The sequence below is a fragment of the Cygnus atratus genome, chromosome 1, assembly GCF_013377495.2.
Source record: "Cygnus atratus isolate AKBS03 ecotype Queensland, Australia chromosome 1, CAtr_DNAZoo_HiC_assembly, whole genome shotgun sequence".
Classification (NCBI taxonomy): domain Eukaryota; kingdom Metazoa; phylum Chordata; class Aves; order Anseriformes; family Anatidae; genus Cygnus; species Cygnus atratus.
In genome coordinates this window covers 64324838-64352671 of record NC_066362.1, presented here as the reverse complement: position 1 = coordinate 64352671, position 27834 = coordinate 64324838, and the positions used below count along the sequence as shown (strand labels likewise).

General features: G+C 43.1%; 1 protein-coding gene across 1 annotated transcript in view; it reads right to left on the bottom strand.

Moving 5' to 3' along the window:
• IQSEC3 (IQ motif and Sec7 domain ArfGEF 3) overlaps window positions 1–27834 on the bottom strand; it is a 97207-nt gene that overhangs the window by 53786 nt on the left and 15587 nt on the right. Inside the window, exon 2 of the mRNA XM_035550876.1 lies at window positions 664–744. Within this exon, the coding sequence (XP_035406769.1) occupies window positions 664–744 (81 nt within the window). The remainder of the gene's footprint in view (window positions 1–663; window positions 745–27834) is intronic.

The following is a 27834-nucleotide window of genomic DNA, read 5'->3' as shown; positions in this document are numbered from 1 at the left end:
CACCAGCCTATAACTGACCATCGCTGGCAAGCTCAAATCATTTCAGCTGTGTGTTATGTAAAACCGCACCCCTCTGTTTCAGGCTGCCTCAGTCCTGGTAGTTGTGAACAAGTGAGATCCCAGCAGGGCATTTCTGAGAGGTCAACTCTCGCCCCAGGTGTGCGTGGGAGAGATGAAACAGATACCATGTGTGCCAGTGTTAGGCAGAACTCTGACTTTGTTGGTGACTTTTGCTGGAGGTTAAAGGTCTATACTACTGTGTGCCCAGGCACCTTACAATGTGGGGTAACTAATTTGAAGGAGAAGAGTGAGGCACGTGTGTATCTCTGCCAAAGTGATGCAGGAAGGTAAAAAAAGGTACAAGGGGGAATGTGGGTTGATGAAAGCAGATGTTGGAAGAGAGGCTGAAACTGTGTTTGGAGGCACACAGGGGTGTGTAAGTGAAGGCCAGAGATGGGTTGTGAGCAATTACACTGAAGGAGTAATCTCTGTAAGCAAAAAGAAAGGGACGGCAGTGCTGGGGATGTGGGGCATAAGGGAGGGTGGAATTGGGTCGGGGTGTATAATATGTGAGTTTTTTCTGGGGCAGGAAGATCAGTGATGGGTGATGAGAAAGCAGGAGAGGATGAACAAGAAAAGACCTCACTAGCAGCAGCTTCCCACCTTGGAGAGGAGTCTGGAGATGAAGGCTTCTGCTCTGCATCAGCTGCTGGGCAACAGAACTGGTGTAAAACAGTTTCATTCCTGCAAGAAAAAGAAAAAAACAAACAGGTTAGTGTTCAGCTCACTCAGCAGAAAACTCAGGTCTGTTCCAAGGGGATGGTGACACCCAATGATGTTGAAAGAGAAACCTGATTATTACATGAATGTTTTACACTCTGAGATGTTGGGGAGCAGGAGATAAGGGGGCTAGCAATTTTATACCTCTCCTTTACTCTTCCCTCTGCTGAGGTGAAACTGTAGAGAACAGTCAAAAGCACACAAACGGGAAGGTTTTTTTTCTGTCATTATCTGTCTCATGATCCCATACATTTCATGAAAAATAGGTTTGCCAGTCTCTAATGTTTATTTAGTTTGGGACACAAACATCTCCTTAGATGTGTTTCCCTAGATATGGTTCCTGTAAAATTTAAATGCAAAGAAGTTGATTTTTTTTTCATGGCAATGGCTGAATTAACTCTGCAGACATTTCTCCTGAAGCCTCTCTTAAGCACAAAAATGGCCCTAGCACATCATTACTGGGGATTGCCAATAACAGTAGAGAAAACCTGACATGACAAGCACAAGAGGGTGGGCTGTGATCGTGAGAAGAACAGAAAGTAGGAAGAGATCACAGCAAAGAAAAACAAAAACATAAATAACGAACCTGAGGAAAATAGGAAAACAAAAGGCTAAAAATGTGTTTATTAGATGAGAAAGGCAAAAGAACTCATCCAAAGAAAGAAATGCTAGACTGAGCTTTCCAAAACTGTTCACTAATCTTGAGTGACATACTCTTGGGTCTCTTGCCTGGAAATATTTCTAAGGAGCCTCATCTTCAGGGTTGTTGGGCAACTACCATAGCACTGGAACCTAGGAAGACCTGTTCAGCACTTCTGGAAATTATATCCTTTCAAAATAGTTCCTTGTGGACCCTTGAGGTGTCAGAGGCAGCACAAATCAACAGCCAACTTTGAACACCCTGACCTTCATCAATGAAAAGGAGTCACTAAAAAGAGACACAGTGGCAGGCAAAAAAGTACTAGATGAACGGTATTGAAAAGAAGAAGAGAAGAAGAAAAGCAGGTGACACAAAGCAGGCTGAACCCTCAGATGGCACAAATCACCCTGTCTCCAAGTCTGTGGAACAGCACTTAGAGCTCTGTTCTCAGTGCTACTGCGGAGACCCAGGGCTCAGATGGGGTCATCTCATTTTAAAAATATTTTTGTAGCTTCTAGCCCAGACATAAGCAGTAAAGCTAAGTCTCCTGGCTTGTCATGGGGTCCCTTATTCTTCCAATGGTCATGCCACACTTTCTGTCACTCTGAAATGTGAATTTTATTGCCTTTGTCTTTCTCAAAATATGACAGAGATTGGCCACAAAGACAGCTAAATTACAGACAACAATGATCCTCCTCACAACCACCACATTTCAGCCTCTTAGCTAGTTCAATATAACAAACTGCTCAGTTCTTCTGCTTCCTTGACTCCCAATGCATTGTCGAAAGGCATCTTTCCCTAGAAGCAACAGGATTAGTAGGAGGAACGCAGCAAGGTGAAGAAGAAAGCGTTAGCTTTACCTCTCTGATCTCTGTCCATGCCCTAGGTACCTGCCTGTGACATGCAGCCTGCTAGAAAAGAAGGGACATGTTTGTGTGACATACCACATTCATCTCCTGATCTTCCATTTCTGTAACTACCCAGCTCATATACCTTCTCTCCTGCCAGCCTGGTTATTGCTGATTCTCACTACATTTTTTTATATTCAAACTTATCATGTGGCAAGTACCTGTCTGTCTAGTGTGTACATAAACTACCTGTGTTGTCTTTTTACTGAAGCAGGTGGTAAGGTCACTTTTGAGCCTACACTCAAGCAGACTTACACAAACACTCAAGCTCCTATATCTTGTTGCTCTGCTTCCAGCTAGAAGTGTTTAGGAAAAAGGAATTTTCTGATAAAATTTTGTTTTTGCAGAAAACGCTGAATCATCAGACTAAAATTATCTGGTGACATCTTAGGTTTGACAAAGATCCTTCAAATCACAGAGTTTTACCTGGACTTCCCAGCAAGCTACTGGGAGGTCCATGTCCCCATATCCCAAAGCTCTAGCGCAGCCATACCGTACAAGTAGTCCTTTGGACAGGGGCCATCAGGTTTCCAGTCTTTCCATTCACCTGGCTCTTTGTTCTGCCCAACTCCCAGCGCAGTCTGCACTGTCCTCTGCCTAACATCAGATGCACCACTTAGCTTGCTAATTACACATAAAGAAAGCAAACAACAGGGAGGGAAAACATAGGGAAAAAGAGGAATGAAAAAGTACAGACAAAAACCTGAGAAACAGAAGCTTGTATAGAGATGCAATGCCTTGTTAGCTAATTATCAGGATAGAAGCAAAGAGAAAAGTACTGGGGAAACAGGGCCAGGAAGAGTGGCATTAAGTTACAGGACTTTAGGCTCAGTGTCCCATGGACATTTTAAGAAAAACCATCTCACAAGTGCTCTTCAGAGAATCAGGATGCTCCGAGCTTTGCAGCTGCACAGTCAGCTGTTGACTTTGGTTCTCATGATTTTTCATGTGTGTTTTACACTAACCTTGGCTATTTTCTGACCAAACCAGAGTCTCTTGAATTTCTGAGATCCCAATATCTCTGGAGTAGTCTCACAGCTTACATACCACTACCAGGTATTGATTATGCCCATTGGCAGATATCTGCCTCCAGGCCATTTGGGATCCATGAGTCCAGGGCCATGACACCCAAGGAGAAGCGCCCTAGGAGGTGATGAGGAGCAGGCACTGCCCAATAGATACACAGTGTAAATGGATGTTCCAAGAGTGCTGAACTTTCTCTTCCCTGTGGGCAAAGAACGATATTTTACTACTCTTATTACATATGAGTTTCCCAAATACCCAGGTGCAGTTGCAACTTTGGGTCTACTCACATTCTTCTTTTACAACTTGTATCTCTTCCTCTTTTGACCTACTCAGGCACACACCACAGAAAGTGCGTTCCATCTTGAAGTCTATCCCTGTTCATCTTCCTCTTTCTTTCCACCTCTTGATCCTGCACATATCTGATGCCTTGCAAATCTGTGTGAAAAGTGAGCCCCTTGCCTTTACAGCATGGCATACATAACCCAGGAAAGAGCTGGGAAAGGAAGAGCTGACAGGCTATAAAAGAAATGGACCTGTTCTCACCCTGAAGAGGCCGTATTAATTGCCATCTGGACAAAGGAGCTCTTATCTGGGTGAAAAAGGCAAGTGTCTCAGGGCCCTGCTATCACTTCTGAGCCCAAAGTAAGTGCTCTAGGAAGCAGCTCTCTTTTTAACTCTGTGAAGTCTTCAGGTAAGATGTTATTTTTGATGCTGTGAAGAGGGCCTGGCAGGGTTGTAATGGCTGGTGGCTACCAGGATTTCATTCCCCTGTGGTGCTGTCAACCTTTGCAGCTTTAAAATAAGTCTTGAGATATTTAGTACCTCTCTGAAGTCAGTGTAAGTCTTTTGATGTTTTTTTTTTCTTTCTCTGCTTTCTTTTTATTTAGTTTTTAAACAAATCTGACTTCAGAAGTCAACAATGCTACATAAAATTTGAATATGCAGTCTCTGAGGAGTTAAACACCAGAAAGCATAAGGTTTGTTTTGCCTTTGGAAAACAGGGAGGAAGGCAAGGTGTCTTCAATCCGGTGGCTGTTGATTCAGACTCATTACTTTGGGGTTCTGATCTGTAGTTTCTTTCTTTTTAAATATTTCATAGCTGGTAATTGTTCCTCAGTTAAAAGGGTAGGCCTAGAGCTTGCTTTTTGACTTTCTGTCTTTTCCTCCGTGTCCTCTACCTTGCATTCCTTAGGCTTGCAAACCATTGCAGAGACTGTTGCTAAAAAAAACAATGTTTTAGGCAGAGCAGGCAGGTGATCAAGAAGAGAGATGATTTCTCCTGTCTGTCAGGATACAGTTAACTGTTGTGTTTGCAATGTATTGCTTTAAAACCAAGCAAATGGTCATCACTTGGGCTGCACCCCAAAGAAAAGCTGGAAGAGAAAAGCCAGCAAGAAGGGAAGGTGTTCTGGGAGAGTGACGATGAGTCGGATGGTACAAAAGAGAAAAAGGCAAATGGAGAGGGGGAGGCATGTTGAAGTGCCTACTGAGGTAAATGCTGCCAGCAGTATGTGAGTGGTGTGCAGAGGAGCAGCACAGGACAAAGGCAAGCAAAGATGCAAGAGGAGGACTGGGAACAGTCTGAGCCTGTCAGTGCCTTGCTCTGTCTAGCTGGGACGCATGCTCCAGAGGCAAGGATTTGACAGTCCAGACCTATCTTAAATGCAGAGATAGCTGTACTTGACCCAGTAGTAACCTGTGTTGTCAACTGAAACATCAGCTTCCTCTCCTCTGAGAGAAAACAACTGACTGACTTTTATTCAGTTGTCTCTAACATTGCTCCTGACAAGAGGTATCCTCCAGCCAGCTGCCTCCAACTTCCCTGGGGATATCTGTGGATGAACAGTTTGGCCGCAACAATTTCTGCTCTGTGACAAACTTCAGAGAGGCCTGTGCCAAACCTTCTGGCTAGCATGAGCTGCCTCGTTGGCGCAGGAGTTAGCTCTACCTTTTTGGCTTCTTAGAAATCTGGATTGTGCTGCAAAGAGATCCTCTGACTCATGTTACCTTGGCCTTTGCAGCTGTGGATCCCAAAGAGCCAAGCCTCTTTTCTCTTAAAAACTGCCGTTACAGACAGTACAAGTGTTCAGCTCCAAAAACTGAAAGTCTCTGTTGCTAACTAGATTGGACACCACAGGTCCAAAGGTGTGCAAACTTTCCTAAAATTGCCATAATACTGTATCTTCTCTTAAAACAAGCACCTGAGGCTTCACGTTCATTCAGTCTTGTTGACCATCCAAAGCATCAGTGCTCACTAGTTTGTCGCTGATTTCAGCTGTCCCAAAATAGAGACCCGTCTGCTGAGAGCTGTATTAAGGTAAAAAACTCTAACCCCTCTTTCATCTTCTCCCACAATGCAAAAAAGCAAACCCCCAACCCAGCCAGCATACAGAAATCCGTGGTGCTCCCTGTTCTCTATCAGTCAGCTTCAATTAAACAAATATCCAGTATGGTTCATTCCCACAGACAATCGTTCATTCCTGCATGAATGATTTTAGACTACAAGGAATGCCAGAACAAGACAGAGTGAAAACTGCTCTCACTGTGAGTACACAGAGCATGCTTCTCTCGAACATGCTGCATCACCCCGTGTTGATCGTGACTGCTGTACTCACCTGTTATGTTGCACAGCTGGCATGTCCCCTAGTGCAAAGACAGTGAAGATCACTGGGTCCCCCACCTGCCAGTAGGTGCCTAACTTCTGTGGCTTGGTACTTGGGCCCTACAGGCCTGCATATTCAGTAGCCTTGACCGTGGCACGAATATATATCAGTCTAGAAATCTGACAATGATGAAAGGCAAATGGTGCTCCCTCAAGCAATGTTACATCAGTAAATATGTAGTCCAACTCACATAGCCTTTCTGGTTTCTCTTTAAAACTTCACTTTTTGAAGAAAAGCTAAAGACTGGCAAAAGTAAGTTTTTGTAGTGCTGGATATCTCAACTTTCCTAGAGTCTTTTGCTACTTGTCTTTATCTTGCATTTTTTCATATAGCTGGCATGAGAACAGATGGAGTCACAGAAAAGCATGGCCTAGAAGGGGAAGATTAAGGCAGAAGGAGTCAAAGGAGAACTGAATTCATCTCAGATGAGGTTTTACTGGCTGTTATCTTTCCTAAGACAAGGGCTGGAGAACAATAAACAGGATCTATTTAGCAGTGGTAAGTTTATGAAAGGTCAGTTGCACAATCTTACTTCTGACTCCCCCAAAATGTATAGCTCATTGCTATCCCTACCAACAGAGCTGTGATACAACCTAGCTAAGATTAGCTGTAGGTCTTCCTCCTTCTGTCACCTCCCTCCTGTGTTAGATCTATTTCTGACTTCATTAAACCTGTAACTGCATAGGTGAGATCTGAAAGAGGCTGTGTTTCCAAAAGAAGAGTACCTTTCAGCAACTAGCTGTTTCTTCCCCATCCTACACTTTTCTCTCCAAAATACCCTCCACTAAAACTTTTTAGCTATCTTACTTTCTGGTCTCATTTGTAGGTCATTAGATTGGTACTTTGGAGGAAGTTCAGTATAGGCAAAGTTTATGTCACAGAGGAACCACGCATAGTTAAAAAATAAATTCAAGGTAATTTCTGGACTTCAAGCTCTTTAACTCCTTCTAAGCCTGATGGACTCCACTCTATTGTTTTTATGGCTGTAGATTTACTTTGCTCTGCAAGTCATCACTGCTTCCACACCTTCATCAGAAACATCTCCTCAAATAGCAGTGACTATCTTTAGTTCCTTAGTTATCTGGAAGGTCGGTGCTATATTTGTAAAGGGTTTACATATAACATTCTAGTCTCTGCGGAACCACTTTATACCTGTTCTACACACCTGGCATTGACTCCCTGATCATATTCTTCTAGCATTGCTATAAATCTGTCTTTCTAGTGCTAGAGGACAGGATGAAGAAGGGAGTCCCACTGACAGAGTATTTCCTCCTTCTCACCAGAACATGTTGATTTTAGAGACCCCATAAAATATTTTAAGACAAATTCACCTCAGTAATATAGAATATCATACACATATGCTACATTTGAAAAGTGAAAATTCAATATGACGCGCTGACGCAAATATGTTTTTCAGCTATTGTGGGTTCTTCGGAACAGCACAGCTTGTAAGAATAAGCACAAGGCACCGTGCTGAGGAAATGGATTTTCCTGCGTTGAAGGAAGAAGATCTGAGCCAATGCTGGTGTGATCTGATCTTTTTTTGGTTGGGTGGGTGACTATAACAGATATGTCAAATATGCCGTTCACTTATCACCATCTGCTTCTAGGGATGGAGATATTAATGCCATATCTTCCTGAACAGAAGCTTTCTATGGTTACTTTCATCCATATCTGTGGCAGGCATTTCTCCTGTATATAGTCATTCTTACCTTGAAGAAGTTCTTGGGAAAATTGAGGGCATGACTGGTAGATAAGGGTAAGGATTTGGGGAAAAAAACTGGGTCTTTTGCACCAATTTTAGTGCAAACAACATGACTGGCAGACAATGTGTGTTGATATGTACTAAAGGGGTCTGAGCATGAAAGGAGAGTGTGAGCTGGCATCCACAAGGCCGGCTGGGGTCAGAGTCAGTAATGTGCCCAGGAGATGGCAAATACGAGCTGTGGCCTCTCATGTTCTAGCTCAGTGGGGTCTGCTCCTCTGCTGTAGACCAAGACACTCTCCTCTTTTCTCTTATCGGTGACAGCCTACTTGACAAAAATTTCCTTCCCCAAGGATCTGGGCTCCAGGCATCACTAGTAAGACTGAGGAAGATTGGAAAGATGTCACCTGCAGACTCACTTTATTCAGGGAAAATTGCTGCTGACAAGTCCATTTTGTTACCCTGACACAGTTGAAGAAAATCTAATCCATTTGTTAAGCCCACAAGGAGTGGCTGGGCTGACTGCCAGGATTTCCCTTATGTGCTAGAAATGGGCAAGAGCAGCAAAAGGAATGGAAGGAACAGCTGGTATTCATGCAGACCCCGGGAATCAGATGAAGAGGGAAGTCCAGTCTGGCTTCTGGGTCCAGTTTGCGAAATAGCCTCATTGTTACACCCAGAAGAAAAGCCTGGGGCCAGCTTTTGGACCTACTTCCATTATTTCTCTTGGTAAGTGGTGCCTTACTCTTTGTGCAGTTTGGTGGCTTTTGGTGCTTCTGCTACAGTCGTATGAAATAATCTACTTAAGGTGAGGTAAGAATGATACGCTTGCTCTCATTTATCTATGGACTAACTTCACTATAACCAGAGTCAATCTAGGTGACAGGAATTGTCCAGAGGAAGAAGCTTGAGATCAGGTATCTACTGCACGAAGAAAGTCTGTTCCTTAAAGCAGTAAATATAATGTATTGCATACACACGCTGTGCTTTTAATAAAAGGCAGCAACTTGAGGAGATTTGGAAAAAGTACTCTACTTGAGGTGAACAAAACAGTCTGGTTTGGGACATTTGAATGGCCTGGGAAAAGCTAGGATGCTGGCACTACTGGAAGCTCTCTGGACAGGGATACTTTTATCTCTGATGTAACTATGTTGGTGTCTCTTGTAGAATTATTAACCAAGGAAATACTCTTAGGTTTATGGGGATGATTCTCATGCTCTCATATTTGCTCAGCAGAAGTGATTCACTCAGAAGCTTCCTTCTTGCCATTAATTTCTTTCCTAAGGCATAGTAGGAACTAGGATGAGGGAAATGATCGTACTTGCTAAGCAGTACCCAGGAAGAAGCCTCCTGGGTAGAAGTGAGTTTGTCACCAGCTGCCAGAGGGCTTGGGAGCTGCCTCTCCTGAAGTATCTTTGAAACACATGTCAATGGGGAGTCCATTCACTCCATTTAAATTAGATTTTTCTCCTCAAAAGGAACACCAGTCACACAGAACATGGTTGTCTGCTAATTAGACTGGTGCTCTGCAAGCACTGAGGAAGAATGCAAAGCAGCTTTGGTGGGAGGAAATGCTGTATATTGGACTGTGCCAAATGTGCACTACCAGTCCTGTTTAGATCTCCCAACAGGAGTGGAAATAGTTGATGACTTACTGTGATAGAAAAACCACGATACCATTTGCTCTGGCTAACAGGGTGAACAGTGGTATTCGGGAAGAACAGCTACTGTATAAAAGAGCAATCCAATATTCTAAATGTATGTGTGCAGCTAACCACATGGAGAGGATCCTCTAGTGACACATGTAACACTTCCTGGGAGTGAAGAGAGGTTTAATAAGTTGTAGCCAAAACTATACTTCCAATATTGCAAATAGGAAGCTGCTATATAAATCTGAAGCATGTGTGAGGGGGAGGTTATGTAAGTTCCAGAAATCGTTTCAATGAAATAATTACCATAAACAGAAGTTGTATGGATTAATTTCTTAATGGAAATATGGTGTCTGCATACAACACCACATTCAAGATAGCATCTGATCTCTTCCAAGACAGTATTCCTCAGTTTCAACTGTCTTTAATACCATTATTTCTTTTAAAGGTTATACATGTAATGGAATAATTACATGCCTGCAAATGCATGCCGGTAGCATCCTTTTGTAGGTTTTAAACATTTTTTCACACCTCTTCTATTTTGTACTATACAAAGGCCATTTCATCTTTGTTCAAATAATAGACTTATAACTATATAAAATGGAAGTAGCTGGCAAAAGCTCACTTTTAATTACACTGATGAGCATTCTCCAAATCGCCTCCAGTTCTTCATATAGTAATTACAGTTTGTCAGCCTAGCACCAATGAGTATGTGGTCCTCCTGAAGAGATCCAGAACTAGCACTCCGCCTGAATGCTCTGCTAGCAGACTAAACACCTTTTTCTCCTCTCCTATTCTGGGCTAATATGTAGGAACACTGCAAAAAAGCTGAGGTTTGTGTTAGGGAATTGGCAATCCTTTTCATAATCACTGGGACTGCAAGATATAAATGGATATTACGTCTCTTCCTCAGTAGGAATAAATTATTTTTACTTTTTGAATAAGTGTCAGAATTGGACTCAGTAAAAGGATTTTTGTTATGACAGTATTAGATCTGTTTGTAATCAGGCTTAGACTTTTACTGGCTGCTCTCTCATGTGGCTTATTTTAACCCCTTACTACAAGAAGAAAGCCCTGGAATTTTCTAGAGGCTGAAACCAATCTGCCCCTCAGCACTGGAGAATGACACAAATCTATATGAAAGACTCCTGTTCAATAATCCAGAATCCCATAAACTTGCAAATTGCATACACAGAAATGGCTCACCACCGAGCTCTTCATGCATCTTAGCAACACTGCCTTCAGCAGACTTGCACCAGCCTGGAAATGCATGGACAGATTTGCCTCTTCTAGGACTGCAGTCCTGTGCCCTTGCAGGCTACTCTGATTTCAGTGCTGGATACCAGACTAGGACAACGGTGAATTGCACCAGCAGCACAGTCACTAGGAGATTGTTACTACCACATGGGCCTGATGTACTATATTTCCGTAGTGGTTTTATTCTGCATACTCACCAAAGATTATTAAGGTTGTTCTGTGGGGTAAATCCTGCTGCCTACTGAGCTGCTCAGACCCTACTGTATGTTGAGGCTTGACGCAAAACAGTATAACAAGACTAGTGCAGTTGAATTCAGTGAGAAAGAGGTGAGGCAAGGCCTAGCTTGGCCTGGCTTGGCTTGGCTTACAGAAGACTGTTTCAGGCCCTTGTTTTGGGGTCCTGGCTTTGGAAACCCAGTGGCTAGTATACCTGCAGTTACCTGGGTCTTGTCCATCTTGCTTCAGTGGCACCTACAGTTGAAGGTGGTGTGGTTTCCTGGCTGAGAAGCACAAGGAGAATTAGGAATGCAGAATTGGACATAGGCTGCTTGGTGGCACATGCAAGACTAAATTTTTCTGTTCTACAGATACTGCTTCAAAGCTGAGATGCTTCTGGTGTGGAAAGGGGAAGAGCAGAGGACAGGGCAGAACCAGTTGCACAGCTGATTCTAATGCCTCAGATGACAGATAGGAATAATAACCATTGCTTCAGGGGAAATCTAATTTCCCCATTTCCCTTCCACACAGACACATGAACTTCCATCAGGGTTTTGACTTATGGAAAACAGGTAGTGCTCAAGACTGTTTGTGGAAACAGCAGCTGGTTGACACCAAGAGCAGACGAATTTGCCTATGTAGTTGCACTGGAAGGAACGCATCATTTGACACCAATGCAGGTGGGAAGGTGACAGAACTTGTATGCTCAGCAGTTGAACATCATGGATACTTACTTTTGGGTTAAGAGGAGACTTCCCAGTTTCTTGAGGCTTTATAAACTACTGACCTTGCCAGGAGAGCAGAAGAGCATGTGGAATTACTGTAGTGTTCTAAGACTTGGAAAAGTTATGAAATGTGCTCCTTTTCCCCATCTTAACTGCTCAGTAATTCCTAGGCTTTAACACTATTAGGACATGCTGTCAAGTCAATTTATCATGATGAAGACAGTTTAGATTGCTGTTAGTTCCAGGAGTTGGATTACTTTATACTCCCCATGTGGTGGGGGAGCATTCGGAAAAATTCATCACACTTCTGCCAAAGGCATCACTTGATCACTTGATCACAAGTGATGCCAAAAGTATCACTTCTTCACCTGATACCTAACATACACTAATTATTCATCCATGCCCTATCTCAGAACTGAGATACAAATGTCAGCTTACACTCATATACCTGACCAAAAGAACAGTGCTTCAGTCAGTGATGACTCTGGAAACCTATGTAGCCTGCATCTGCAACCAAATGTAGAGCTCATCTTGATGAGCTGCTTATGTCTGTATGTACCACTGGATCTCCCTGCAGTGCCTTACTGCAGCTTGCTTGTGCCTTGTGGGGAGTCTTAACTTACAAAAACATCTGACTTACAAATCCATTGCAATTCTCTACATAATACAGCTTTGAGCTTCCCACCATGTGCTGGAGTCCTTTTATCTTCCCTTTATTTGGAAAATATATATATGAGTGGTTCTGGAAACATAAAAATAAAAGATTCTCCTGAACTATAGGAGCCTGACTTCCACCAAGATATTCCAGGAAAGTTACAAAAACAATTACTGGAAATCAGAGTGAGAAGCTGTGGGACTGATTGTTCTTCTGCTCCTAAAACAAGATGTCCAATGCCGACCTTGTGGTACTTACAGCTGTGCAATCTCCTCTAGCAACAGATTTAACAAGTTTGCTTCAGTACCCTAGTGCCAACAGGGTGGTAGCATAAGCTGACACCATGTGGCTCAGCATAAGCTGGCAGTGCTATTTGTGCTTTCACACTTCAGCTGTGAAGCTACATCAGTGATGGTTCCAGACCCTATATGCTAGGAATGTGACAATACTTCCCATCTTGGGAAGAAGCAACAGAAGTGGCAGCATCTGCATCTGTGGTTACTTTAGCATGAGGAGTCGTTGAAATCTTGATTCTGGTGATGAACAGATTCTGCTTAGACTCTAGTTTAGCCTTGGAAGTTGTGTGGTGGGGGAAATTCCACTTTTGGCAGCAGCTGTTCTGTATAAAAAACGTGTAGTGCATGAAGAGCTCCCAAAGCTGCAGAAAAGGTGGTGGGAAGAGACAATGCAGCCACTCACAGGAAAAAACAGCATAGTATAAAACAGATTTTAATCAAACAGTGAGAAGCCCAGAGGTAAGGACAGGTATGAAAGGGGGAGAGCAATTATCACACTTTTAGGCTAGGAGGATCAGCCTTGCTTGTAGCTGAAACGAAGCTCCTTGTGTCCAGGGCATAGCTACACATAATACTTGTTCTCAGGGTGACTTCAGATCAAACAAAATGTGACAGAGATTCATTAGTCACTGCATTATTTCATGGAGATGAAATAGAGTTTGTACAATGTGCCATGGAGACTAAATACCCTCCCTACTGTGCTAGGAAGGGTACTCTGTCCCCAGGGTCATTTAGTTCTATGCTGTTTGCATGCACCTCTGCTGCTCGACCCCAGTCCAACCCTGCAGGGAGATATGATTCTTCATACTGTGCATCTTCATTCTGGATTGCCACAATTCCTGTCTTCCTGTGACTGCTACACCCTCTACTAAAGGATTAGTACCTGATTCCCTACACAGTTAGCAGAGACCAGCATGCTCACACAGCAGATGTACTCTCGAAATGTATGAAGAGGCAGGGAAGCAGTCCTGGGCTACTGTCTGTGTGCCTTTGAGAAAGGTAGAATTTGAGTTGCAGCTGTAGACCACTATATAGTCTCTACAGGATATGGCACATAAGGTCATTTGGACAGTGATCTTGGGACCATCTGTAAAGTGAGAATCTTGCTGGACAGTCAGCAGTCACCTGATAATAAGAATCAAATGCAATTTATAGTGGAAGGCAAGTAACACTGAATTGCATCCATCCTCACAGCAAACAGACAAAAATTCCTGAATAAAGTGAAGAAGGGGCAACCTCTATTTTTGAGACCAAATTTGCTCTGCCTTGCTTGCAAAACCCACAAGCAAATAGCAGTGAGAAGCAAATCTACCTTTTAGACATTCAACTTCTATTTTAACTAGAAAAACACCTCCTAAGACTTTCATTACCTCTGCCTCCTCCCTGGTCATGGTTCCTTTGATATACTGGCCAATGGCATGTCCAGATTAGGTGAGAATAGCTCTGTTGATAGTTCCTTGTTTCTCAGCTGACCTCTCCATCATATACCAGATCTCCAGCTCAGTAAAAACCTACCTCTCACTCCATTTTACTCTTCTTCTCATTGTACCTCTCCTACCAGTTTTCTCTCAGCTAAAAGTCAGTGCTTACTCATGCCATATAAACTCATACTTTGTTGATGTGCTTATTGCTATCCACCATATTTTTAAATTAAGCTAGAAGCTAACAAATTTATCTCTCTGGTCTGAGTGGCAGCAGTTAGGCCCACAATGCAACTGGGATGGGGTTCAGCAAACAGCAGACCTTCCTGGGATATGAAACTTCATAAGCAAGAGACACCTTGGCAAGAGGAAAGTATCAGTGGACACTTGCAGATTATGTGGTGGGTTACTGTGAAAGTAAGTTTCTATCAGGAATCTTTGCTTTTGCAAGCAAGGATGTATTATGTGATATTTACAAAATGACCAAAGAAATGTCATTGAAAGTATTGGTGTGTGTCCGTATGTGGCACAAAGAAATAAATTACAGTCCTGAGATACAGGCACTTTGTATAAAGCTGAATACTGAAAAAAAGAAAAAAAAAAGAAAAAAATCTTGCAAGTCAGAAGTTTCTCTTAGTGCTGGCATTCTTAAATTATGCTGCTGTGGAATTCCCTCTGCTGGTGCCAGGCTCCCTTGTTCAAGGGAGCATGGTGGAGTGGGAGGGCTGGGGGCAGTAAGTGGATAAAAAGCTTTAGGCTTGTCTCTTTAAAGAAAGGGCAGATCCTAAAGCCTGTTCTCTTCCTCTTGAAAAATTATCCTCTAGTTAACTGTAGTATTGACTGTTTTGCTGTTTCACTCCATGACTCTGTCTATAAAGGGCAGTGAGATACTTGGCTGTGTCTCATTTATTGTTTTTCTCCTTTATTTGAAACATATCTTCCAAATTCCTAAGCTCAGAGTAATTGATGCCACTGTGAATTTGAGGATGTTTTCTTGGGTTTTGCACCCCTGTGCAGAACGATTGAATTCTTCCACCCTTTCAGGCATGTTGGAAACCCCATAAGGCTCACCACCATCTCTTTTTTTTTTCCAAAGTAAATTAAAGCAATAACTGGAATTCATTAGACATTTCAAACATTGCTTCCATGTCCTCGGTTACTGGGCGCTCTAATTCCTTTATGTCTAGGAACAATGACAGCCTTAACAATTCTCTTCTTGTGTACTACTTGTCACTGTACTATACAGTAATCAGACAGTGAAGATCATACTGCCAAAGTTTTGTTCCAGCACGGACAAGGCTCACCGAAAGAGTATGCTGGGGTGTTCCAGGGGGATGCTATTTTGGAACCCGCAGGGTTTTAACATAGCAAAAAAAAAATTCACGTCTTGCCAAAGGAATGCTCTTCAAATAACTTAGCTGGAAGAGACTGTATTTCTCTTCAGGTCTTATCATGGCAGGACTTGGATTCTATTCTCAATTTTACATCCAAACTGTGACCCATTCTTAGTTGGACAGAGAGAGAAATTTCTATCTAGAAAACCAGGTTGCATTATAGACTGAAGGCTCATGGTTAGGTTGCACTTGGAATGGACCACCCTTTTCCAGCACTTATGGAGATTTCACAGTGATTACTGCCACAGGACAGCTTAAGCCTCTTTGCAAAACAGTGATGAATTGTGTAAGAGGCATCAATGGAGAAAAAACAGTGGGTTTATTTTTCTGCTTCAGCCACTGTGTGTAACTGTATGCCATGATAAAACTGCATGGTTCAGGTAGCATTGTTAAGATGCCGTCTGGAGTAGTCAGCTTTCACTATTTACATAGCTGAAAACACTGAGCTGATCCGTGTGCTTCTGGATATGAGGCTATTTTAAAAAATCAGTAGTCAAAACCAGCGTGAATTTGTATTAGTGAAAAATTTCAGGTATCAATGGGAGACTATATTTTGTGGAGAAGAGTCATCTAAAAGGATGCTTTAGGCAAAATAGAACATTACTGCAAATTTATTGGCATCAATAGCACGTACAATAGCCTACGCACAGATGTATCTGGTTTGGAGACTTGTAGATCCTATCTGATCAACAGCTTTAATGGGAGTATCAGCTCTTGCTATCAGGAGAAGCAGCTCTTGATATCAGAAGCTACTGTTCTTATACAGTAGCTAGGTAAATGACAATAATTGAGTCATTTTATAATTTGTTTTTTATTCATTCTGTAGCTGAGTGAATAAAGTGAAAATCAATGAATAATGTATTCAATGAGCTTTGTGATATTCCTCATTCTAGAATCAGTTTGTCCAGCTGTAATTATTAGAAAACCTCATAGGTTCTGTGGCAATGTTTCTATGCAATCAGCTTACCAACAGTTCTGAGACAGGATCAGAGATTCCAGCAAAAGGTAACCATATTCCAAGATTCCCCATTAAAAAAACAAAAGAACCAAAACAAACAAACAAACAAAAGAAGATTCCCCATACAGAAAAACGCTGAAAGGATTCCAGAAGTTCCATAGCTTTCCAATGATGCACAGGGAGACCTCTGTATAGAGTCCAAGGTATGGAATATAATGGGGGAGTTTGGACACCTGTGTGCAATTTTTACTCTTTTCAGAGGAAACGTCATAACTGTTATCAGTATGCTAGCCAGAAAAGAGTAAACAAAGCTTATTATGTCTTTGGCCACTTACTTGCTCGAGTAAGCTTCAATTCTACATCTAATCATCCTTTGTCCCTGAAGTTTTCTCAAGGCAGAATGGATTTGACTGAAATAGACTGCACCCTGGCTATATGCAGCTCTTCAGCATCACACTCTCAAATGCTGAACCTTAGTCTTATTAAACTGTTAGCACTGCTGGTATAGAGAAGTGCGCCAGAGAATGCCCCAGCACTGGGGTAAGGTGCCACATGAACACTGTTTCCAAACTTTTTAATCTTCCACAGCACATACAAAAGAAGCAGCTGGCCAAGAGTAAGGGTTGAAATGGAATCTAATTGTTATTCATCTGGGATCTCCTCCAACTCCCACTAAAACACTATTTCCACTGAGTTTGTATATGATCTGATTTCAAGTCCCATGCAGTGAATCCTAGCCAATTCAGCTCTTAAGGGTTGTCCTGACTGAAATGCTAACTATCTGCATTCAAATTAAGGCTCTTCCTACTTGCGAACAGATCTTATTCTTGTGTCTGTTGCATGAGAAATGTCATTTATTGCCATTTCAAGCAGGAGAATCGGTAAACAATATGGCTTCTCATGCAGCAGCCTCCCCTAGCAATGTCTATATCGTCCTCTCTGTCTTCACATCTAATTATATTCAACCCTAAACACTTTCAAATGGGATTATTTTTCTATGGCTAGCAGAATCAACAGCCTGATCCTAAGAGCCCCTAATGATTCTATACTGAATGCTTCTTGAGTATGGGTTTAGAGTGAGGACGCAGTTCTGAGGAATCTGTGGCTCACGTATAATCCACAACATATGATCCAGCAAGAGGCACAAAAAGACTGAAGCAACAGCAAGAGAAGTGTGAATTATCCCACTTATCCGTACAGACTGTGTGCCAGCATCACAAAGTTCTACACGACTTACTGTGTCCCCTTAAGTTGATGCTGAGAGCAGGCACAGCCTGCAGTAGAATGAGGTGTGTGCTTCACTTTCAGGGGAAACAAGCAAACAAACAAAAAAAACCAGTAGTACTTAGCTGCCCTATCTGCTGAGATCAGTGAACCTCTTGCAGGTGCCAGGCACATCATTTAGGAATACCTGAAAAGCCCTTTGACATCCTTGGGCTGAAGATGCTTTGAAAGAGCGAAGTGGTGGCATGCTGCAAGTATACTACTCTCCCTGTGCTCCCGAGGCACATCCCTTTGGGTGAAGGATGATTTGTTGAGGCATTCCATGGAAGCCTGAGCTGCCACAGCCTGTGCTCTGCTCGTTTTCTGAGGTAAACAGGCAACCTCAGACCTCAGTAACGTCAGTTCTGAACTTCTCACAAGAGCTAAATCCGGTCTGAAGGGAAAAGAGCAGTAGGAATGATCTCTGTGTTTAGTTATCTCATCTCTTGTCTTACATCCTCCTCTCATGAGTGTGCCAGAAGGCCAAAAGGAGACCTCTGATTGTCTTGTACTACCTGCATAACGGGCTTTTCTGGTTGTTGATACCGTGTGTGGGAGACTGAGTGAGCTGCATTCCTGTTCTACCTAATTCACAGTGACTGGAGAGGAAAACCTTTGCTCTGAATCTGCAGGGACTTGAACCTATGTCTCTCTCCCTTCCCAAATGAGCTCTGAATCCAAAAAACTTACCTGCAAAAATGCTAAGCTGGATTTGAGTTTCAGCCTTCAACTCTTTTTCTTAGTCTTCTCACTGGAAAATTGTACTATTGCATTTGGAATGCCATACCCATCATCAAAACATAGTTAATATAAAACATACTATTAATCTCTGTAAGAGACCAGCAGAACACTCTCATTGCTTTTGTGTTCTTTGAGCTTTCCCAAGTAACTCTTGCCACTTTTCAGGGTCCTTCTTTGTTTAACCTACACCAGAACACTTGTTGGGAATGGAAACCGAAGCTCAGTGCTGGCCCTGGGGCAGTGCCTGTTGCCCAGGAATGTTCCAGCATGGCTGCCTGACTCAGCCTCTGCTCTAATTTTTGAAGTTGTCGTGCCTTATACGTGTCTAAATTAAAATATACTCTTGCATTAAAATGATATATAGAATTCAACTTCAAAAGCTGTCTCAGAAACTGTCTCCCCTTTGTGACAACAATGCACAGTCCCACTCATTTCTTTGCTCCACAAAGTGCTGTCAAACATGTCCAGTCATCGAGCACTCACTGCAGCAAAACTGTTCATCTTTCAAAGGCAGCAGTCTCAAAGCTCTTTATAAACCCCACTGGCAGACACCTCGTGCTACCCCCTGCAAGGGAAGTGAGTAACACTCCTCTAGTCACACAGGGGGAAGCTGAGGTAAAGTGAGACAATACAATCTCCCCACTGTCACACAGCAAGCCTGTCTGTAGCATGAAGCTCCTACCTTTCTAATGCCTCGGTCCTGGTCTCTAAGCAATAGCCCAAGCTTCCTCTCCATTCAGCTGCTCAAATTGCTGCAAAGGATTAAGAAGGTACTAGGAACCAGAAGAATTAATTTCAGAGGGGAGGAAGAAACCGGCACAAAGAATTCAACAGGTTACGGGGTGGTGGGGCGGGGAGTGGGGGGAAACGTGTATACTGATTAAGAGACAGAAACAGCCTACGCTTAACTGCTGAAGCTTGCAGCTGTCAAATCTATCCCTCCCATACTGCTTTCCCCTGCCCGGATTTGTGACAATCTGCAAAGCAAAAAGCCTCTTTAGATGAGGGAGAAACTTTCTAGTGAACAGAGTGCAAGTCACTTCTGCCAGCAGCTCACCTGGCCCGGTGCTCCCCTAAAGGTCATGGTAAGTTCCTTTACTGGGAGGCAGCCCCAAGGAACAGAATTGAGCACTTCTTGAAAGGAGTGGCATGTTAATCCTGGTGCTCTTCTACATAGCCTAAACTGTGGTCCCAAAGGAGTATGTCTGTCCTAGAAGTAGTATGCTGTGCCGACCTGAATTGAGCATCATCCTTGCTCTGGCAGGGCTAAAAAAAAAACTGAAAAGATAAAAGAACTTGAACCTGAGGAACATAAGCCTGGTTGTTACAGACTAGGCAAACCAAACCCTTACAGAAAACGAAGGCAACAGAAAATGGGAATGGGCTCACATCACTAATAAACAACAGGAACAGGAATGAACCTAACCTGTACTGCTTGGTTGTTACTAGCATGCTAGCTTTACAGGTATTCTAACCACTCTCCTCTCCAAAAGACAAAATATGACCCCACTAACACAGCCAGAACCTCCAGTTGTTTGTCAGCACACCACATAAGCAACACCTTTCTGTTGACATCACCTCTAAGGCTCGTAAAAGTCTTGCAGCAGCATGCAAATGGGAACAGCAGCACCTGGCTACACATCCGCTTGTATGTTGAGAGTAGAGAATGGAGCCCCTGATGTTTTCTTTTGGAGAAAGAACTCTCTCGGCTTGAGCTAAAAGAGGATCTTCATGAGAATGCATAGGTGTCACTGGAATTATTTCCTCCAGTTTCCAGGACTACTTAAACAAAACATTCTACATCTTCCTACTATAAAGCAAAAAGCAGATGGCATGTATGCATGAAGAAACTAGAGATAAAGGATATGTCTGGAACTTGCATCTATTTCATGGGATCATTAAAAATGGTAACTTTCCCCAAGGCACACATTAACAGTCTACTTGAGTTCTCACACCTCGCCTGCTTCCATTCAGGCAGAAGGTTTATCAGGAGGTGGGAAGTGTGCAGCATAAGCAAGATATTTAATTTGGGTTGATTTAATAAAATAACCAGACTGAAAAGTTGCAACATGCCCTAACGGGCGACAATATATCTCTTTTACTAACTGATTGTCACTAATAGGCACTGCTCTCAAAGGAAAAAGTAAAAAGGAGAGCCAGCAAAATGAGTCTTGGCCAGTCAATGGGAACAATTACCAAAAAACTTTCATACAAGCATTTGAGACATTCTCTCTTCATCAAACCACACAGACAAATAAAATGCAGACCCCCACAAAATTATATTTATCCTCTTCCATGATTGATCCCAACACATAGTCCTCCTGCATGTTGAATTTCCAGTATGATGAAAGAACACAAGAGCAAACAGACACAGGATGCATGCAGAGTGGAAATCAGCCTTCTCCTCCTTCCATGTTGATCTAGCATTGTGCCTCAGCATTGGTTTTAGGTTTGAGAAGGCTGTCAACCTTTGCAGATTCCCAGAAGCAGGAGTTCTGCTGAGCCTGCCAGTAGGAAGGCCATCTCACTATGCTTATTCATATGGAATAGTTAGGAGTTCTCAGCACATTGCAACTTATGTCACCAATCCTCAACACCAATTCACATCACTGCTGTGCAGGCTCCCTTCTTCTGCCGACTAATCTTGCTGCTTGGGAGAGCTTTCAGAGTTGACAAGTATTGGCACACTTGAAATTTCAGCTAATCCCCTCTCAAAAGGCACTGTTGCTATTCTTGGAATAATGAGTAGGAAGTTTCCTTGCTCTGTTAATGGGTACAATTAGAGGCAAAATTGTTGCGTCATTTCTGACAGCGAGCTCCAAAGATGCCATGACCAATATCACTTCCGCTCGAAGCCAAAAGAAGTCAAAGCAGTCACGATTTTGTCTGAATGACAATGCATCAAATGACAACTGGTCAGAAATTGCTAGAGTCCAAACACTCTCCTGAAAACAAATGCTTTTTTTTTGCCCAGAAGAAATACTTTCATATTTTTCATGTTGGTCTACTTTTTTAAAGACCTTCCACATGAAATGGAAAATCCTTCTTTTTCCAACGGAAAATCCAGTAACAAATACTAGTCTGCTGATTCTTACGCATCACATTCTACTGAAAGACATAGGTTCTCATGAGACCTTATCATATATTGAAAATGTGTGGGTGGTTTCTTAGCCAGTTTTAGTGTTCATATATATTCTCAAATGGTGCCAGAGAAAGATTACAAGAAATCCTTATGCTTGTGCTCAGTGGAAAGGGCTTCTGAATTCTAACTAAGCTGTGTTACTTCTTACAATGGAGAAGCTATTCTCTTGCAGAGTAGCCAACAGGTGCTGTTATTCTGGTAGCACAATTCCATCCTCATGAACTAAGTGCAGTGTTTTCTCCCTCATGGTAGCATCGTCTCTCTCTTTAGGGTAACTGAACTTTATCTGAGAAAACAACCTCCCTGTAAAATGGTGTTAGTACTGCTCAGAACAGCCTGTGAAGATGTGCCCCTGCACAGACACATGCACACACACACTTGCACCCCATCCTCTGGCATTATGATGTCTGCTTTCTTGCTGTAGCTGTGATAAAGACATTGCAATGCTATTCATTGATCTGGGACATGTCACAGGTTCTTCCCCATGCAGCAGTAGCAACCATGGAGACATATGTAATTGCATTCATATTGAGAAGGGGAAATGTTAGAAACCTGATTGCTGGAGAAGATATGAAAGAGAGAAGAATTAATGTTGCAATACTAAACTTAAGTGTCTTGAGTCCTCAACCTGTGTGAGGGGCACAGCTAAGCAAAGAAGACAGTGAAGATATTTTTGCCCTCTGTGGCTCTACTTGTACATTCTGTACAATGAAGGTTTTATTGGGCTGACACGGCAGGGTTTTGTATGGGGGCACTGGGGAGGACTGAAGGAGTGGCCTCCGTGAGCAGAGCCCAGCAGCTGCCCCATGTCAGGTCAGAGCCAGCTCCAGACGGCTCCAAAAGGGACCCACCGCTGGCCAGAGCCGAGCTGGTTCTGCCTCTGTGAGAGCAGATTTAGGGAAAAAAAAAAGAAAAAAAGAAAAAAAACTGCTGTACAGCAGCAGCTGGGAGAGAGGAGCAAGAAAATGAGAAGCAGCCCTGCAGCCCTCAAGGTGAGTGCAGCAGGAGGTGCTCCAGGCACAGAGCAGAAGTTCCCCTGTGGCCTACGGAGAGGCCCCTGGTGGAGCAGGCTGTCCCCCTGCACCCATGGGTCCCACATGGAGCAGATCTCCACGCTGCAGCCCCCCCGTGGAGGAGCCCCCGCTGGAGCAGGTGGATGTGGCCTGGAGGAGGCTGCGGCCCATGGAGAGCCCCCGCAGGAGCAGGCCCCGGGCCGGAGCTGCAGCCTGTGGAGAGGAGCCCACGCAGGAGCAGGGGCTCTGGGGGGAGCTGCCGCCCATGAGGGACCCGTGCTGGGGCAGTTTGCTCCTGGGGGATGGACCCCGCGGTACAGAGCCGTGTGCGAGCAGTTCTTGAAGAGCTGCTGCTGCCTGTGGGCAGCCCCTGCAGGCTCAGTTCGGGAAGGACAGCATCCTGCGGGAGGGACCCCACGGGGAGCAGGGGCGGGCAGCAGGGGCAGGGAGTGACCGTGAAGGAACGGCAGAGACAAAGTCTTAGGGACTGACAACAGCCCCCATTACCCGCTCCCCTGCACCACTCAGGGGGAGGAGGTAGAAGAGGGTGAGTAGAGGAAGATGTTTTTAGTTTGCTTGTAGTTTCTCACTGCTCTAGTCTGCTAGTGATAGACAATAAATATATTAATCTCCCTATGCTGAGTCTGCTTTGCTCGTGATGGTAATTGGTGAGTGATCTCCCTGTCCTCATCTTAACCTACAAGCTCTTTTTTTCATTGTATTTTCTGCCTCCAGCCTTTTGATGATGGGGAGTGCAAAAGTGGCATGGTGAAGCTGAGCTACCTACCATTGTGAAACCACCACAAATGTACAGCAGCTGTTCAGAAGAGGAACGATACACAACTTTTTTAACACTTCTATTAATCTTCTAAGTGCTTTATAAGGGGGGTAGGTAAGAAAGAGACAGAGAGAGTGCCATTAATTTGTAGCTCTCTCTTAGGTGGGATTTGGCAGTCAGTATGCTGCACAGCTGTGTAAAGAGGAGCTCTGAGCCAGGGATATCTAAACAAACCCCCTCTCTAGCAAAATATACGGGAAGATCATATAGGGTTTCAAGTTTGCCTGTGTGATTACAAACAGGGAAGTTACCCCTTCACTTGTGTTTGATAATTTAGTTTTCTCACATCAGTAGAAACTACAGAATGAGAATCCTTCATAGAAGAAAAAAATGTGAAAATATTGAGAACAGGTGCACACTGAGGCTCATCTTGTTCAAGACTGGCAGATGGAAATGCTTTAGGAGCAAAACTGGGCATTGCTTGTGCTGCATTCTTGCCACCTGCAAGGGTATGTTTCTCTCCTTTAAAAAGAATTAGAGCGAGATCTTTGTGTTTAGGACAACAAAACTCATAGCAAAATCAGAATCAGGGTGACTCCAAAGGAAACAGACTGTGACAAGTTTTCATTGCAGTTGCTAGACTTCCTTCACTGAGCTCAAAAAGAGTCTGTTTAGCAACACTCAATGTCCTACAGCTATGCTTCTTCAGGCTGCATTCATGTCAACTAATATAAGATAAGTGCATCAGTCTAGGCATACAGTTGAAGACTTCCAAGAAAAATGGAAGGGTGTGCTGCAGTGGGTGCCACTCTTCCAGCTGAGCCTTCACTGAATCAGTGCCACGGCATAGCGCTGTAAGGTCTAGTGTGCCTAGCAAGATGTACTGCCAAAGTCACTTGAACTCCTTGTAAGACTAAATGGATGCTTTTTCAGCTCCATGCTTGCATGCCTAAACCTGGAGTCTTCTGTCAAATTCCATTTGTTTACCAGAAATCACCGGGGCCATGCTCCTATGCACCATCTAATGGCCTGGTCTCAGTTGGTTAGCCTAACACCTGCACAACAGATTTTGTGCAAGAAATGGCAGTTCTGATCACAGGGGACTGATGCCTTCTGTCCCAGAGGCAGCCGTGTCTCAGTGGCAGGTAATGGTCCGTCTGAGTACTCCGAATGTAGAAGGGTTCTGTAAATGGAAATTAATATTCTTCTGGCTTGGAAACAAAGTACATTGTCCCTCAGGGCAAGAAGGGAATTCCAGTCTGCAGCCATTATTTGATGGAACTGTTTCCAATTACATATCCTCTGAACTCTTTAATTCACAAACTCCTAAGTGGGGGAATGCTTCTGAAAAGCCTCATTAAGGTTGTGTATGGAGGGAGACAAATTTTTAACTGCTTAAACTAGTGCTTCAGTGTAACGTATGAATGCCAAAGATCTCTCTGATAAAGTTCACTGTATGCAACTGTCACAAACTAATGGAAATTTAATTGCACTGCACTGTAAGAGCCCCTGTGAAAAGCACACCAAAGCCTCTAATAGACTGTTGAACTGGGATTTTAGAGGAGAAGTAGAACCCTTTGGAATGGGCACCTTGAGGGCATGCTTGGAAGAGGAGGCCTATGATAGTTGCATCAAACGGATGCTCTGTAGATGATCTGTGGCACTGGTCACTGCTAGGGGCCATGCACACAAGGGAACTGCATGCCAGACATTCCTTAGGAAAATTAAATAGCAAAGTGACTACAGGATGAGCTAAGCTTTCATATGTGTGTACAGTTCTGCATTACGCTGATTCTGGAAATCTGCCCAGAAATCCAATGGTGGCTGGCTGGAATGGGTAAGATAATAAAGCTTGGCAGGATATTCCTCAATATTCTTTACTCAGCAGTTCAGTGTCATAGCCTTGTTTTCCTTCACGATCCTTAAAATGGGAAAGACAATTATTTGTGTCCTTCCTTATCACCTTCTACTCCATAACCAAACGCTGAACTCTTAAAGGTCTGAAAGTATGTCTGTAGTTAGACTGACTCCTCAACTTCTAGAAGCTAAAGCACAGCTGAGGGCAGGAGGTGCTAATGAGACGCTAGTAAGCAGAGAAGGGGTGATGGTGATTTGAAACGCTCTGGGTTTTTTTCTCCTTTATATAGTACCCAGAGTTTGGTAGTCTCTATGCAGACGTGAAAGATGCAGGCCATCTTAGACCAACAAAACAACTTGGTCTTCTCATGTGCCAAGTGCTCTGAACAAAATCATGGGAATGCCTAGAAAAATATTTATGTTCCTTAATCACAGTCCCTGAGGTGTTATGGCAGGGGAGGGAGGAGTTTGATTATGTGCATTTAAGTCTTTGCCACTGTTCTTTTTTTTTTTTTTCCTGGAAGATTCTAAGCTCAAAGATTTTGTCATATTCTTTCATGCCATCCCTCAGTCTCATTATCTGCTGATCATCCCTCTTTCTAGATGACACCATGGCTTGCTTTCTACAGTCATTGAGTTGTATTTATGACATCTTACTTCTGCAGTAATTAAAATTTCTGTAACATTCTTCATTTCCTCTGCTCTCTGTGTCACTTTCAAGTTGTGTTTCTCTTGTTCTTTTGCTCTATTGCTAGAGGCTCCAAGTTTGTTGGAAAGTGTTTTGCTGCCTGCAGTGCAAATAGAATAAAGGTTCTGTGGATTTTTGTGGCTAGATATTGACTGCACAGATGCTTCTGCCAGGAAAAGAAAAATAGAATCAGTGACTTTGTAGCGGCTGGTACTGAGAGCTCCAAGTATCAGGATGAAATCAGGAGGTTCCTGCACTTCGTTCCCTTTCCTCAGCCCTTCTTCTGCTTGTAAAGGCACAGAAAGACTGTGGCAGCCTCAGCATCTCACAAAGATCAAGAGGATGGCACTTAAATTTATTGTTTGACCTCGGACAAAATAAAAATTCTCTCTTTCTCGCCATGGGATGCTTTTGACCAATGGGGGACTCATAAGAAGAAAAACCTACAAAGAGCAAGACAAAAAAGGGAAAGAAATAGAGGATGATGGAAGCACAGGAGATGGATGTGAAGTGGCATCGTGGGTTTTAGGCATCCTAATTCTGCCTTGGCAGCTAATTAAGTCAGGGCTTTTAAATCAATCCAAGGAGTGCTCCAATGAAAGTAAAGATGAGAAACTGTTAATAATAGAAAGAGATGGAGGATACAGTCTGGAAGAAAGAAAAAAGAGAATTGTACAGACTAACAGAATTGAAATTCAGATGCATCTGGAGGCTGCTCCCAGACGAATCTGCAGACATCTCCACTGATGGGCTCCATTACAAAGTACAAGTGGCTGTGAGGTAATTGCAAACCTCCAGGATCAAGCCATACTAACACATTTGAGGACGAGAAACTTGCCACATCACCCTTAGCTCTCCATGAAGCAGTAACGCTGGCATCTAAGAATAGATTGCTCAACACGCTCCAGCAGTAAGGCCATCTGGCCCAGTAGCAGCAACTTTTGATGTCCAAATGCCATCCTGCAGAATGCGCCGAGGCTTTGTGACTCCTGGGTGGCATGCACCTCTGAACTGTAGTAAGTCTGATCAGTTGATAGCATTAGCTGCTACATCATGTTCTCTTTCCAGTTGTTTATTATTTTGCTTTATTTGTTTAACTAACCCAGCCTTCTGCAAGAAAGGCCTAGGCAGCAGTCAGGCTTCTGTTTAACTTCTTTCATAAAAACAACTGCTGTCAGACAGTGTTGGGGCTGGAATGACTGCAAGATCCTTTACAAATTCAGCAGCATAAATCACTTTCCTGAAACTCATTTGTCTTAACGAGTTTTTCTATCAATGTTCTCCTTATTAGCTCTCCTTGGGAAAGCTTTCAGTCTGTCTCAAGACCCTCAGTCTGTTAAAGAAGGAGGCAAAATGATGGCAACTGAGTAAGTAGATGAAAAACTATGCATATGTTATAAAAGGCTGACTGTTGCACTCGTGTACCTGTAAATGCTTTCTGGGGAAATGCAAGGCAAAATAACGTGTTTTGCTTTTTGCTTCTTTAGCATTTATAAATGCTGCCTTCATATGGCACTGAGTTTTAAATTTCAGACCTCCTTTCATCTCACAGTTTTTACTCAACCTTACCACCTTTTTCTTTTGTGTCAGATCCTTACTGAAAGGAACCTGGTAGGGCTTTTGGTCTTGACAGTGGGTATTAGGGAAGAAGTGGATGGGGGATGAAAGTAGGGTAACTTCTGTTCTGTTTTGGAAGGATTTTGGTGATGATGATTTTTTTTTCCTTTTTAAAGGAAAATTAAATAATGGGAGTGTGGAAGGAAAGCAGTCCTGTCAGTGTTGTCTTCCTGTGATGTTCCAGTTTATGGTTCTCCAATATCCTGACTGTATTCTCCATCAAAATGAGTTAATAGGGGAATGAAGACTTCATGCTTTGAGTGTTTGGAAAACAAATATCTGTTGGGCCTAAAAAAAGGTAAATTAAACGAAAAAAATGTTGCCTGGTATATCTTTGTCTCACTGGTGATAGAACCAGAATGGGTATGACCTTTGAGATATGCAGAGATATGCAGCAGTGCACAGAACAGCTGCTGTGGCACTGGGACCCATGCCACATCCA